Source organism: Achroia grisella, unplaced genomic scaffold (assembly GCF_030625045.1).
Source record: "Achroia grisella isolate CSIRO2021 unplaced genomic scaffold, CSIRO_AGI_Agris_v1 utg483, whole genome shotgun sequence".
Lineage (NCBI taxonomy): Eukaryota > Metazoa > Arthropoda > Insecta > Lepidoptera > Pyralidae > Achroia > Achroia grisella.
Window position 1 is genome coordinate 1 of NW_026712886.1, and position 15023 is coordinate 15023.

At 34.2% G+C, this 15023-nt stretch overlaps 1 protein-coding gene across 1 annotated transcript; it reads left to right on the forward strand.

Moving 5' to 3' along the window:
• The first annotated feature begins 10388 nt into the window (after window positions 1–10388).
• Window positions 10389–14153, forward strand: LOC131845732 (b(0,+)-type amino acid transporter 1-like). Its single transcript, XM_059194825.1, has 6 exons — window positions 10389–10550; window positions 11008–11152; window positions 11692–11919; window positions 12462–12558; window positions 13102–13423; window positions 14035–14153. Exons 1-6 carry the CDS (start codon window positions 10430–10432, stop codon window positions 14100–14102), a joined length of 981 nt encoding a protein of 326 aa, XP_059050808.1. The 5' UTR covers window positions 10389–10429; the 3' UTR covers window positions 14103–14153.
• Window positions 14154–15023: the final 870 nt, after the last annotated feature.

Below are 15023 nucleotides of genomic sequence, written 5' to 3' on the forward strand. Positions count from 1 at the left end.
CATAGCAGAATCAGTGGTGTAATAAATATGGCAATATAGCCGACGTATTTAGATATAGAGAGAGAGAAGGCCCTGTCTGATGTATTTATAACACTACCATTGGGTCTCAGAAGTAGAGTTATGCCACTGTATAGAATAGAAAAATTGTAGAGACATCAACTAATCAGATTATAGAACTATGAGAAAAACCATGACTATGTAAATTTTTACATTATGGACACAACTCAGAAGTGTTACAAAAACAACTTAGTACTCTCAACTCTTTGAAGTATCTTATATCAATTTGTTTTCCAAGCTTAAAAAAACAGTCATAAAAAACTGTGATTTCTTTCCAGGATCGTAAAAAAAATTGAAAGTGTAGTTTATTTTATCTAATGAAATACGAGGGACCATTGTGAATTTAATAAATAAATGTTATGGACTTTCATTTCAGTTTTATTTTTTTTCTTCTGTCCTTACTTTTTTAAACATATTATTAATGTTATAGTCATGGCGTGAATTTCAACCACTTAATGTTCTGGAATATGATTTATTTGCAATGTTTTATTTAAAATCATTTAGAGTACTGTAATATCTCTAACCCTAACCCTACATAACCTACACTGAGTGACGACAAACGGTCGTAACACAGACCTAACTATCCCTATCTAATGCTTACGTATATATGTCGTTGTGATGGCCAAGTGATCGTCTAGGACTCTACGTTGTTACGATTAATACCTAAGAAATAACCTACTGCAAAATATGAAGCCTACTTGATTATTATCTAGGAAATAGTAGTAAGAAATAAAACAAGGATTGAGCCGCAAATGAAGTTATTTATTTTCGGTTTTATTACGTGAGCAGCGTTATTCGATTCGTTATGTGTTTTAAATGAATTTAATATTAAATGACTTTACCACCCGTTCGGAACCCTATCTACGACCAAGAAGATACGGGCAAGAAACTTGGATTTTGCTCTTTGTTCTAATAATGTTTCTGTTACAATGTTTACATGCTTATGATTGAAATTAATGTTATACATAACTTCTTAATATTAGAACTATCAGGAACCCAGCTGGATGCTGTCGGAGGTCACCTTCGTCGCGTGCGCGCGTCGTCTTATACCTGGATACCGACTCGTAGTTCCCTCGTAGTATGAAAATTGGATAAAGAAAGAAGATAAATATCTTAGTCTCATTATTGAAGACTAACCCAGTTGGAACTATAGTTGTAATATATTCTATCAGAATGGACGCATACGATAGTGCTACAGTTAAGTTACACCTTTAAAATAGGTTCGCGCAGGGGACCCACATCTGCTACTTCCTGACCACATTAAGAGCCCTTAAAACCCGACATAAGACAATCCATTCTCGGCACTCCTGGACCTAGATCTAACACGAGTTGCGAGAACAAGGTAGGGTTCTAGTCAGCCGGGCCTAGGAAAACTTACATCCAAGAATCGACGACACTGAACGAATCAAGTTATAACAGATGTAAATCTAGAGTCAAAGGTGAACATAACCATGGAGAACATCCGAAAATATTATATTTAACCTAGTTAACAGGCTTTCTGCCATCCACAGTTAAGTACGGCTGTGACCATGTACCCTAAGGCCCGATCGGCGCTGACATACCGCCCTATGCTGGTCAGAGAACTTGCTATTCCCACATCAAATTCGAGCAACTACTTTACGTCCATACCAATCTTGTTATTGTTGTAATGTTGATTTATGATTATATAGAAGAAATAAAATATATAATATTTGAATATTCACCTGATATTACATTCACACCACAAAATATTTAATTATCTATGCTCGAATCATTGTGAGGTTAACAAAAATACGCGATCTAGTATTTGAATAATTCTATAGTTTAACTACAATTCGTTTTGTAATATGTATCACATTCGTATGATTGTATTATTCTTAAAAAACCCAATTAGTTAAGAATTCAAATTGATAGTCCCAGAAAGGATATATTCACAACTCGTTCCATAAAGAGATAGTCAATGTTATCCCTTAATAATTAATATTATTACTCCGGTGATTATCTTCAATATGCTCAGTCAAAGTTCATATTAATGACGTGGTTCTTTTAAATATTCCATTTTAATATATTCTCCACCTTGTGAATAATATACTATTTACTTATTCATTACTTGCAATCTCCACCTTGTGGAAATGTACAAACATCCATCACAATAATTAAAGAAAGCACTGTCTTTCTGCTCAACATTATTCTTATAATTGCAAGTTTCTGCCTTGTAAAAACAAACAAACATACAATACATACTTTTGGGAATTGCTATGGTTCGGTTTGAAAATATATTCTATTTGTGACTTCCACCTTGTGGAAGCGTACATCACACAAAATTCTTAGAGGGGTCAGGGAAGTTTCCCTTAATATAAATGAATAATTATTTCATGAGTATTTATCAATTATCAAGTCGTACTTAATAATTAAATATTAATCGTATGGACAGGAGCACATTTAGTAAATCAATAACAAAATCTATTAAATTATATTTAATAGTGTAGTTTTATATTAGAATAAATAAAATATCATCATCATTTCAGTCGCTCCTCCTTAAATATCGGTTCAGTAGTTTGTTGATTACACTGAGCATATTATAATAATTAACGTTTTGTCCATTACTTAAAATCTACTCACAGTTACAGCAACCGTTACCGAAGCTCGTTTGCCATTGTCCCCTATATACATGAATGGAACCCAATCTTATGTATCATAGATATTACCATATTTATAATACAATTATTAACATCACCACGCTGCCCTCCAAAGTGTACCTAAATTATCTACCTTACGACTAAAATAAAATTACAATAACTTAAATAATAATTAAAGTTTTATACGACCTGTCATGTGGTAGCTATTCTATCTCACCAATAACATTTTGACGTCGACGTCTCTCGTTCAGCCACCGTTGCACCGTCCCGGATTCATCATTCGTTGCCGTCTCTCAAGGAACGCGGAAATTAACCCTTAATACAGATCGACTAGTCCGCTTGTACCGCTACTCGTTCCGACACCCGCTGCCTATTTCAGATCGACTCCCCCGCTATCCGTCCCAAAACCAACTGTCCCTGATTTCTCCGTGTCTCAATCCCACCATGACACGCATTGCCTCCCCGCGCCCCTGGTCCTCCTTACTTTTACTATTTTTTTTTGCTAACGACCCTTAAAGCAAATCTTAAACAAGGCACTGTCCCATGTCGTGCCCTGTCTAATAAACTTATTAATTTATTGTTTTAACTCGACATCTTCTCAGCTTGAGTTCTACCTAAGTGACACCACGTCTAATAAAGTATACTAATTTATGTTACCTAAATAAACAATACTTAGAAAATAAGGACCCTACAATATCTGTAAGTGGCATGTGAACGAAATACGAAATATTAGAAACACGTTTGAGAGTTGTAGCCGTTTTTATGAAGTAATTATTTAAGTATCCGTTCCACGAACAAATCTTAATTCTACTAATATGCACTTACTATATACTTATAACATCACGTCACTTCTATATATTAGGTATTAGATTTATTTATCTAATTTTTATGGAACAATCAACATACCTAGTATGTGATCGTTACAGACGCCCCTTGAGTTTCGCGGAGATTTTGTTTTGAAAAAGAAAATCTTTGGGAAAATCACAATAGGTGTTTGATATTATTGTAATTAGAGAAGGTATATGTTCTGTATATGAACTATTTCTACCGGAAATAATTTAACCGCTGTAGGAATCATCAAAAACCCTTAATGCTAATTTATCTAATTCGTCTAAATAATGTTCCTATTGGATTAATCTAACTAAATTGCCTATAGAAATTATCGCCCCTAATATCCTAACTCAACACCGCGAATGCTAATGTATTACATTAGCAACCGAAAAATCTTTCTTTTTTTTTTTATTGTAATGTTTACCTTAAATGTACACGAAATAATTAGAAACATTAAAAGAAGAGGTATAACTAATCGAAAATAATATGTGGTAAATTATTTCATTATAAAGACGCCATTATTGATATTACTAGAATAAGATCCGAAAGGATGCAAATAGCTATTTGTGACAGAAAGGAGACCACCATACTCCAATTTCACAGATCCTCTTGGTGAAATCTTTACTAAACAACGAACAACTTTTGTTCCACATCCCGGGTTACATATTCCTTTTACTAATAATAATAATAACTCTGGACACTCACACACCATCTAGTTCCAAGTTAAGCAGAGCTTGGTTTATGAGTGCTAAACAATAGTTTCAAATACTTATATAAATTTCTGTTTTAATTATCCTATATAGTAAACAATCATACGACACATGAATAAAAATGCTTGTGGCGCGCGAGGAATCGAACCCGCGACCATTGAGAGTGAGGCGATGTTGTAAAGCTAACTTATATAGGAAACAGTCATACTATACATAAATAAAAATGCTTGTGCCCTGCGAGGAATCGAACCCGCGACCACTGAAAGTGAGGCGACGTCTTTAAACCACTAGACCAACGAGGCTATACTTTGTTTCTCCCTTTCAACCATCTATAATAATTTATGACTATGAACAATAGGCTACGGTAACCGTTTACCATCAGATGGGCCGTATACTTGTTTGCCACCTATGCGGTATAAGAGGGAAAAAACAATATATGTTTATGTAGTCCTAACTGAACTAAAATTAAACCGTACCTGACTATTAATTCTTAGCTAACTACAGAACCTGAATTATCTCACTCTTGTAGTTTTACAATTATTGTTCTATCAACACCAAACGTAATCTAATTAGTTTATCTTAAAATTAACAATCTTTTTGTCTGATCTCTGAAGTTTGATGATTCCTCTTAGTATGGATAAATTATCACACATTTGTGACCGAAACAAACGAACAAACAAATAAACCATACAAACTTTCCTGACGACCAAATGTTAATTTATTATTCTAAAAAGGAGATTAATTATCTACCTAATTTTATTTTCTTGTTCTAGTATAACACGATTTTGATAATTATTTTTTTATAATACATAAATTTGGTATTACACCTACCCCGTCCTTTTTTTTCTTTGCGACTAAAATAAATAATTAATGACACAAATTTTCCTATCAATCAATTATCATGTCTATATCCCTTTCCCGTGCGAAAATTCCAAGATATTATTCTACATGACAATACAAACTCCAAACTATAGATTTCATATACATACATACTACACGCCCCTATCCGTGTAACAATGGATCGAGTCTATATAACTAAGGTATTTTTGATAAAATGCTTAAGGTTAGACGTCACCTAAGCCATTAATGTAAAACTAACCTATATCCACGTTAAAATTAGATTTCATAGTTCTTCCTCAATCCGTAAAATACTTGTCCGCACAAAAATACTAATATTGATTCACGCCAGAATTTCCAAACTTGTTAGACGTAACAATAAAAAGAAATAATAGAAGATGTAAACTGACAATAGTAATGAGTATTACGTCTACTACAAACCACACTCGCAAAGTCCAACGAATACCTACGACTACTTAGAAACTAAAGACGTCTGCATAAAATTTGCAAAATTTCTGACTTAGTATTCCTATCCCTAGATGACTACATCTCATTACTAAAACACAGTTTATTTATGATTGGCAACCTTGAAACAAAACATTTTAAATCACTGCTTCTTATTTTATTACCTACCGAAACTATGAATAGCAGTGTAATTATTTTTTATGGACGCGTCCCTTCTCGGTTATTGTGAATATGATCCCAAAAAAAAATAATGTCAGCTAAAATAAATTCAGAGTAAAGCAATCGAAGCTTTAATTGCAGGCCACATGTTATAACAAAAAAAGGGTCTAAGTTTTTAAATTGTTTCTTACTACGGCGAGCTCTTTGTCTTATCTTAACTTTTGTTTAGCTCTCATGAACTGGCCACTTGTAAACTACACAAAATCTTAATTTGCAAATACTTAAAATTTTTAAAAATCAACTCTTAGAAACGTACCTAACTCACTTAAGACAACTATTTGTCCCTTTTTTTTTTTTTGTTTCCTCATTTTAAAATGTTTAATTATAGATCACCTATATAGAGCACAATTCGTAATATTATGAAGACGTTATACCGTATACCGTAAGATACCGAGAATTATAAAATCTATTACTACTTTATATGCTATATAAAATGTAATCACTTATGTACTATCATTTAGAAATGAATAAGTACCACAAGACAGGTCATATAAATTTTGTTTACGCGAACTGTAGATTACTCAGATCTACAGTAAATATATTAAAATGATACATATACCGCTCTCCGCTCGCTTTGAAGACTGCTCAAGCAATTCGGCTCCGCGTCTGCCGTTGTGCTGAAGGAGGTTGATACAAATAATTACTTATCTGTCGGCCGGTCATCAGATAGTCAGATCCTGAAAAACATTGTTTAACAAATATGTATATACCATAGAAAAAAGCACATACAAGACAATCGGCAATCTACTCTTATTTAAATTATACAGCTATCATAATTACATTCACTCTATACCCCTTGTTTAACGATATATATTTATATCGATTAAACTGACTACCCTGAATACTTCGCCCCTAAACCTTTACTACCCTGAAACTGCTGTTAAGTCAGCGCTGCTAGTTGAGGACCTACTCTCTACTCTGTTGTTTGTCAGTGTATACATATGATAACATCTAGCCCATATTCTAAACTATGCTGACCGAGTATACCCCTCATATCTAAGCGTTACTCTATCTTGGCGTTACAAAGTTTCCTACTACGCCCCTAGCCTGTACTTAAACATTTTTTTTTTTCCTTTATATTACTATATTACATACTAGCTGCGCCCGCGGTTTCACCCGCTTGTAATTTCTAGCTTATGTGTTATTCTGATGTATAAGCTACATTATTTTAAAGCTTCATTGAAATCCATTCAGAAATTATGCTTGAAAGAGTAACAAACATCCATGCATTCATCTACACTCAAAACTTCCGTGATTATAATATTAGTAAAATTAAGTTCCTACGCCCCTATGACCTTATAATAGAAATGACTACAAGTAGTGGTAATCAAACCTACGCATACCAACAAGGCGATCAGGTTCCTGAAAGAGAATCATTATATTAGGATTACTTAACCTAACACATAAAAGTAAAAAAAAAAACGTAGCATAGAGCAAAATCCAAATCAAAGTATTACAAAAGAAATAAAACCAAATTTAAGTTACAAATAAAACCGAAAACAAATCAAAACCGAAATAAAATTAAAAGAAACGGAACGAAGAAGAGAGAATTCGTAAACGTAACGCAAGGTAATCTGTAAAGAACCGAAAAGAAGAATAGAGAAACCGTAAACGTAACGCAACGTAACGCAAAGTAAACCGTAAAGAAACGAAATGAAGAATAGAGAACCCGTAAACAGAACGCAACGTAACGCAAAGTAAACCGTAAACGAAACGAATAGCGAACCCGTAAACAGAACGTAACGTAACGCAAAGTAAACCGTAAAGAAACGAAATGAAGAATAGAGAACCCGTAAGCGTAACGCAATATAAACCGTAAAGCAAAGTAAACTGTAGTAACCCAAATTCTTTTAATTACACGTTCTTGAACTACGAAGTAATTCAAGATTGTCTGACGTATAATCCTGGTCACGCGGCACCATTCTGTAATATCTCTAACCCTAACCCTACATAATCTACACTGAGTGACGACAAACGGTCGTAACACAGACCTAACTATCCCTATCTAATGCTTACGTATATATGTCGTTGTGATGGCCAAGTGATCGTCTAGGACTCTACGTTGTTACGATTAATACCTAAGAAATAACCTACTGCAAAATATGAAGCCTACTTGATTATTATCTAGGAAATAGTAGTAAGAAATAAAACAAGGATTGAGCCGCAAATGAAGTTATTTATTTTCGGTTTTATTACGTGAGCAGCGTTATTCGATTCGTTATGTGTTTTAAATGAATTTAATATTAAATGACTTTACCACCCGTTCGGAACCCTATCTACGACCAAGAAGATACGGGCAAGAAACTTGGATTTTGCTCTTTGTTATAATAATGTTTCTGTTACAATGTTTACATGCTTATGATTGAAATTAATGTTATACATAACTTCTTAATATTAGAACTATCAGGAACCCAGCTGTAAGATTCGTTGGTTGCTGTCGGAGGTCACCTTCGTCGCGTGCACGCGTCGTCTTATACCTGGATACCGACTCGTAGTTCCCTCGTAGTATGAAAATTGGATAAAGAAAGAAGATAAATATCTTAGTCTCATTATTGAAGACTAACCCAGTTGGAACTATAGTTGTAATATATTCTATCAGAATGGACGCATACGATAGTGCTACAGTTAAGTTACACCTTTAAAATAGGTTCGCGCAGGGGACCCACATCTGCTACTTCCTGACCACATTAAGAGCCCTTAAAACCCGACATAAGACAATCCATTCTCGGCACTCCTGGACCTAGATCTAACACGAGTTGCGAGAACAAGGTAGGGTTCTAGTCAGCCGGGCCTAGGAAAACTTACATCCAAGAATCGACGACACTGAACGAATCAAGTTATAACAGATGTAAATCTAGAGTCAAAGGTGAACATAACCATGGAGAACATCCGAAAATATTATATTTATTTGCTATGGTTCGGTTTGAAAATATATTCTATTTGTGACTTCCACCTTGTGGAAGCGTACATCACACAAAATTCTTAGAGGGGTCAGGGTAGTTTCCCCTTAATATAAATGAATAATTATTTCATAAGTATTTATCAATTATCAAGCCGTACTTAATAATTAAATATTAATCATATGGACAGGAGCACATTTAGTAAATCAATAACAAAATCTATCAAATTAATTTTAATAGTGTAGTTTTATATCAGAATAAATAAAATATCATCATCATTTCAGTCGCTCCTCCTTAAATATCGGTTCAGTAGTTTGTTGATTACACTGAGCATATTATAATAATTAACGTTTTGTCCATTACTTAAAATCTACTCACAGTTACAGCAACCGTTACCGAAGCTCGTTTGCCATTGTCCCCTATATACATGAATGGAACCCAATCTTATGTATCATAGATACTACCATATTTATAATACAATTATTAACATCACCACGCTGCCCTCCAAAGTGTACCTAAATTATCTACCTTACGACTAAAATAAAATTACAATAACTTAAATAATAATTAAAGTTTTATACGACCTGTCATGTGGTAGCTATTCTATCTCACCAATAACATTTTGACGTCGACGTCTCTCGTTCAGCCACCGTTGCACCGTCCCGGATTCATCATTCGTTGCCGTCTCTCAAGGAACGCGGAAATTAACCCTTAATACAGATCGACTAGTCCGCTTGTTCCGATACTCGTTCCGACACCGCTGCCTATTTCAGATCGACTCCCCCGCTATCCGTCCCAAAACCAACTGTCCTGATTTCTCCGTGTCTCAATCCCACCATGACACGCATTGCCTCCCCCGCGCCCCTGGTCCTCCTTACTTTTACTATTTTTTTTGCTAACGACCCTTAAAGCAAATCTTAAACAAGGCACTGTCCCATGTCGTGCCCTGTCTAATAAACTTATTAATTTATTGTTTTAACTCGACATCTTCTCAGCTTGAGTTCTACCTAAGTGACACTACGTCTAATAAAGTATACTAATTTATGTTACCTAAATAACCAATACTTAGAAAATAAGGACCCTACAATATCTGTAAGTGGCATGTGAACGAAATACGAAATATTAGAAACACGTTTGAGAGTTGTAGCCGTTTTTATGAAGTAATTATTTAAGTATCCGTTCCACGAACAAATCTTAATTCTACTAATATGCACTTACTATATACTTATAACATCACGTCACTTCTATATATTAGGTATTAGATTTATTTATCTAATTTTTATGGAACAATCAACATACCTAGTATGTGATCGTTACAGTACCAAACATATTTAATTAACTTACCATTCAAACATCTTGTACAAACAATTTTAATATAAATTCAATCAATGTTTTTCCTTGTTTCATTTCTAATCAAATTCAATTCGTTTACAATTCAATACATGGTATGCTGTACGCCACCTTCATTATGGAATAGCCAGCAGGTACTGAATGCAATGAAATTAATATGAAATGATACTTAATAATATCATAATTCATGTAGGTCTATTACAGACTCTTAATTATAATGTCAAATCTACCATTGGTTCGGAGTGCGTTCGAGCTAAAAAGAAACTGACAAGTCAGTTCTGATACATTTCAAATTCTTATTATTTTTGTTGTAACATGGAATTGAGAGACAAGGATATATATTGTAATTTTATAACATCGCTTATTTTATTACTAATATAATATGGATGAATATCCAAAATAAAATAAAATACATCTAATAATATACTTTCTTCCAGTTATAATGACATATATAAATATAACGAGCGTGAAACTGTTCGTCAAAGTCCAGAACGTGTTCGGCGTGTGTAAAGTGTTTGCTTGTCTGGTAGTCATCGGCGGGGGCATATACGAAATTTTTAAGGGTAAGATCCTATACGTTACTGCAGTAAAAAAACAACGAGAGCGTAATTAAATAGCGATTACAGTGTGATAAGTCAAAAAGAATATGAGTTAAAATTTGGATAAGTTTTTCAAATTGACCAAGCATAATATATTATTATTGATATCATTATTATAATTATCAGAGCAGACCAGTTTCTACAAGCAGCACCCGTTAGCCGTTAATTATGTATTAGACAACAAAAATCAAATATAGACCTCAGGATTTTTTTCTTATAGAATACTGAGACACTTAGAACCTTAGTCCTACGTAATGGCACTGTATGAGGGGTACTACAGGCGTATTGAACATGATATACGTTGATACCTAGAAACTCTTCATGTGTATAGACGACGGTTGCCACTTAGGACGTTAGTTAGCTTGCCTTTCTTATAAATAAATATTCCTAAGAAAGTATAGTAATATTGTTATATTCACAGGAAACACGGAACACCTGAAGAAAGGCTTCGAAGGCAGTACTACGAGCCCTGGTGGAATAGCCCTGGCCCTCTACTCGGGACTATGGGCGTACGATGGCTGGAACAGCGTCACTGTTGTCACCGAGGAGATCATCAACCCAGCTGTGTTAGTTGACTCACCAAATTTCAACATAATAATCTCAGGACAATTCACACAGTGTCATCTAGACCCAAATTATGCTAAAGCTTGTGATATATTAGATAACTGATAACAAATACATAGATATTTTATTTTCGTAAATACATACATATTATACATAGAAAACACCCAGACCGATACAAACAATCATACTCATGAATACAAATGTTTGTGCCGTGCGAGGAATCGAACCGGCGACCATCGGAAATAAGACGGTGTGCTAAACCACTAGAGCACCGAGACCGTCGACCATATTAATTTTGATAAAACTATAATGTCTATTTCATATCCAGCGATTTATACTGGCATAATTTTCTTTGTAATGTAATTATATATTTTTAAAAAATTAAATGATTTCATGTTGTCTACTACCTATAGAACAAGTTTCGCTTATTTATTGCAATATCACAAAAACATATTACGTTTACATTTTTGCAATTATTCGTAAGTTAGCTTAGTTTGAAACTAGATGGCGCTGTCTAACAAATGACCGCACCTCCATAAAGGAATGTGCCGCTAAGCATATCCATCGCTGTGCCCTTGATCACGGCGCTCTACGTGTTCATGAACGTGGCGTACATGACGGTGCTGAGCTACGCGGAGATGACGTCGGTACCGGCGGTGGCAGTTGCCTTCGGAGCGAGGGTGCTCGGTCCCGCCAGCTTCCTCATACCACTCGGCGTCGCTGTCGCCACCTTCGGCTGCGCTATGAGCGTGCAGTTCGGCGTCACCAGGTATCGTGTCGTATCGTAGCTCAGCCCAGCCAGCTTCCTCATACCGCTCGGGGTCGCCGTCGCCACCTTCGGCTGCGCTATGAGCGTGCAGTTCGATCGAGTTCAGTATTTATCAATCCTATAAACAAAATTTTACAACAAGATACCAAAGAAGATTCTGGAATTAAATTAAACATTAAATAAAACTTCTGTTAAAACAAAAACCTCAAAACTTTCAATTTCAATCTTATTTTAAATGAGAAACAGTTGCACCAATAATATCGAAGGTTTGCAGGTACTTTGTAGAAAATATACTATTTCTACGTCATATAATACTGTCTCTTGCAAAATGCACTTATTATTTGGAAAAACATTACATTTCATTAAACATGTGTTTAATGTTTGTACATTCACACTTAATAGCAAAGAGTATTAACTCGAAAACTATAAACCTTGGAAAATCGACTCAACAATTTTAACTTTAAAGTTGATTTTCTCAAAATATTCTTTTTAATTAATGCAGTTTATTATTATGTAGGCAATAACTTCTTGTTTATTCCCAGGGTGTGTTACACAGCTGCTCGTGGCGGCCATATGCTCGAAGTGTTTTCATATGTCAACGTAAAAAGACTGACTCCAGCGCCGGCGGTTGCATTTCAAGTAGGTTATATTATATGTTTTGTAGGTATATTTCCTATACCCAGTCTACTACTTACATTACACTACATACTCTGGCGGTTTGTCATACAATTACTATACTCTGCCTCGGTGGTCTGGCAAACCGGCAGACCACCGACACCACCTCACTTCCGACGTACAAATATTTGTATTAATGAAAAAAATTCAAAAAGAAAATCAATGACTGTCTCAATGGTCACGGGTTCGATTGTTCGCACAGAACAAACATTTGTATTCATGAAAAAATTCAAAAGAAAAAATAATGAATACAATATTAGTTAGTAGATAAACCATCCATAGATACTAATATTACAACTGCAAAAATGTTTCTGCATTTTTATCTGTGTATATAACTATGTATGTATTAGTATTAAATATGTATCAGTTATCTAGTACAGTAATATAATAATAATATAATAATTACACAGTATCCTTAATTTTGTACTATTTGGCACTGTACCTACTATTTTTTATTTAGTGCTCTTTTTTATTGTAAAGAATTTAGAAGACTCATTTTTATTTCAGGCAATCCTAACCGCAATATTCATCGTTGTTGGCAACATACAAACTCTTATAGAATTTGCTAGCTGGTTCCTATGGTTTTTCTACGGGTTGGGCATGGTAGCACTGCTAGTTCTAAGGAAGACGCAAGCAGATACTCCTAGACCGTACAAAGTGCCTACTCCAGTGCCATGCTTTGTATTACTAGTGGCGATATTCTTATCAGTGTTGCCAATCGTACACGATCCATCGCTTAAATATTTGATGGCGGTTGGCTTTATAGTTATAGGAGTAGCTGTTTACACAATATTTGTGTATTATAAGAAAACGCCTACTTATATTTTAAGTAAGTATAATTATATTTAATAACTTTTTTTTATTACGCAGTTTAAGCGCGTTTGACCGTAATGAGACCTGAATTATGTAACAGAAAACCTAAATAAGTAAGTCATAAAGATCGGAGATCTAAGGTTTTAGAGTCGGTATCAGACACGTGACCCACCTGGTGTTTATGTTAGGCACCCGTAGTCCATAACCGTTTACCATCAGTTGGGCTGTATGCTTGTTTGCCGCCAGCATAAAGAAAAGTTTTAATTAATACTCTGTAATTTTACTGTGATATCTTAACCTTCAGATTGAAACACGAATGTCAGATGTACAAAAAGTGCGACAAACAATGAGATTTATTTAAAGTAAAAATTGAAAAAAGAAACTTTAATAATGTATTATATGACAAACAATATAAGTAATTGAAACTGCTTTATTAAACTCCTACTTATTTTTTTGTGGTTTTCAACTGGCGGTGGCGGTGGCCCTTTTGTAGTTGGCTCCATGTGGGGAAACACTACGTAACTAAGTCGGATTACCATGTCTAATACTTTAAAACACCAATCTTAGGTCTCGCAGCAACCAGTGTTTATAACTAACTTCATAAATAACCTTTTTTTATTTTTTCAGGTAAATTCACATTTATAACACAAGTGCTGTTCCAGAGCGTCCCGCCGAGCGGCAACCGTCAAGACTGAATTAACTATAATATTGCTTAATTAACTGTAAATATTGTCAAGAAATAATTATAAGTGATTTTTACATTAATCTTGCTTTTTTTACCCTTTACTGACCTTTTAATAGCTATATTTTATCAGTAGCGACCTGAATGTACGCATAGTAGAGATTTAAGATTTTAAATAATTAAGTGTTTACTACCCCCTTTCACTCTGAAAAATAGTTACTTCTAATCTGGCAGTCAGAAATAAAAATGTAACTGGTTTGGTAGCCTGTAACCTGTGGTGTGGTAACCTGATGAGAAGATTGATAGGACATGATATAGGCTTTAAAATGTATACAAAATTATATTCGCAAAGATGTAAAATTTTTCTTTATAAAAATTGTGTACCTAATGTTAATTAGATGTACGTACAGTATTTGACTCTACATGACAATCATTATAGTTAGTGATGATACTAGATGCCATTGAAAAGAAAATTTTGCGTACTCTAAAGAGTAATTTTTCACGCAGTTTAAAAGAACATAAGATTAAGGAAGATATCCTCTTCTTTTAGATCTATATATATATATAAAGCAACAAGTCTTTAAATTTCAATATATTTAAACGACTGGCGAAGCAACATATGCTACTATTCCAGCTCATGACCAAGACCCATACTGAGCACATGTTAATTATTATATGTTGTCATGACTTTGTAAAAACATAATGGAAATATAAAACTCAATAAAAATTGTTTTATCGTCGAATACTACTTTAGTATAAAATTATAACCGCCTCATTCCAGGTACCAAATATATACCACATATTACCAAATATTCCATCCCAATAATTTTCTTATTGATTATACTCAACTCAATCACAATTATAAACTATATACTGGATTTTACTAAACCATAAGCAAACTCTTAAAGAACTGGAACTCTGCGCTATGTAAAAA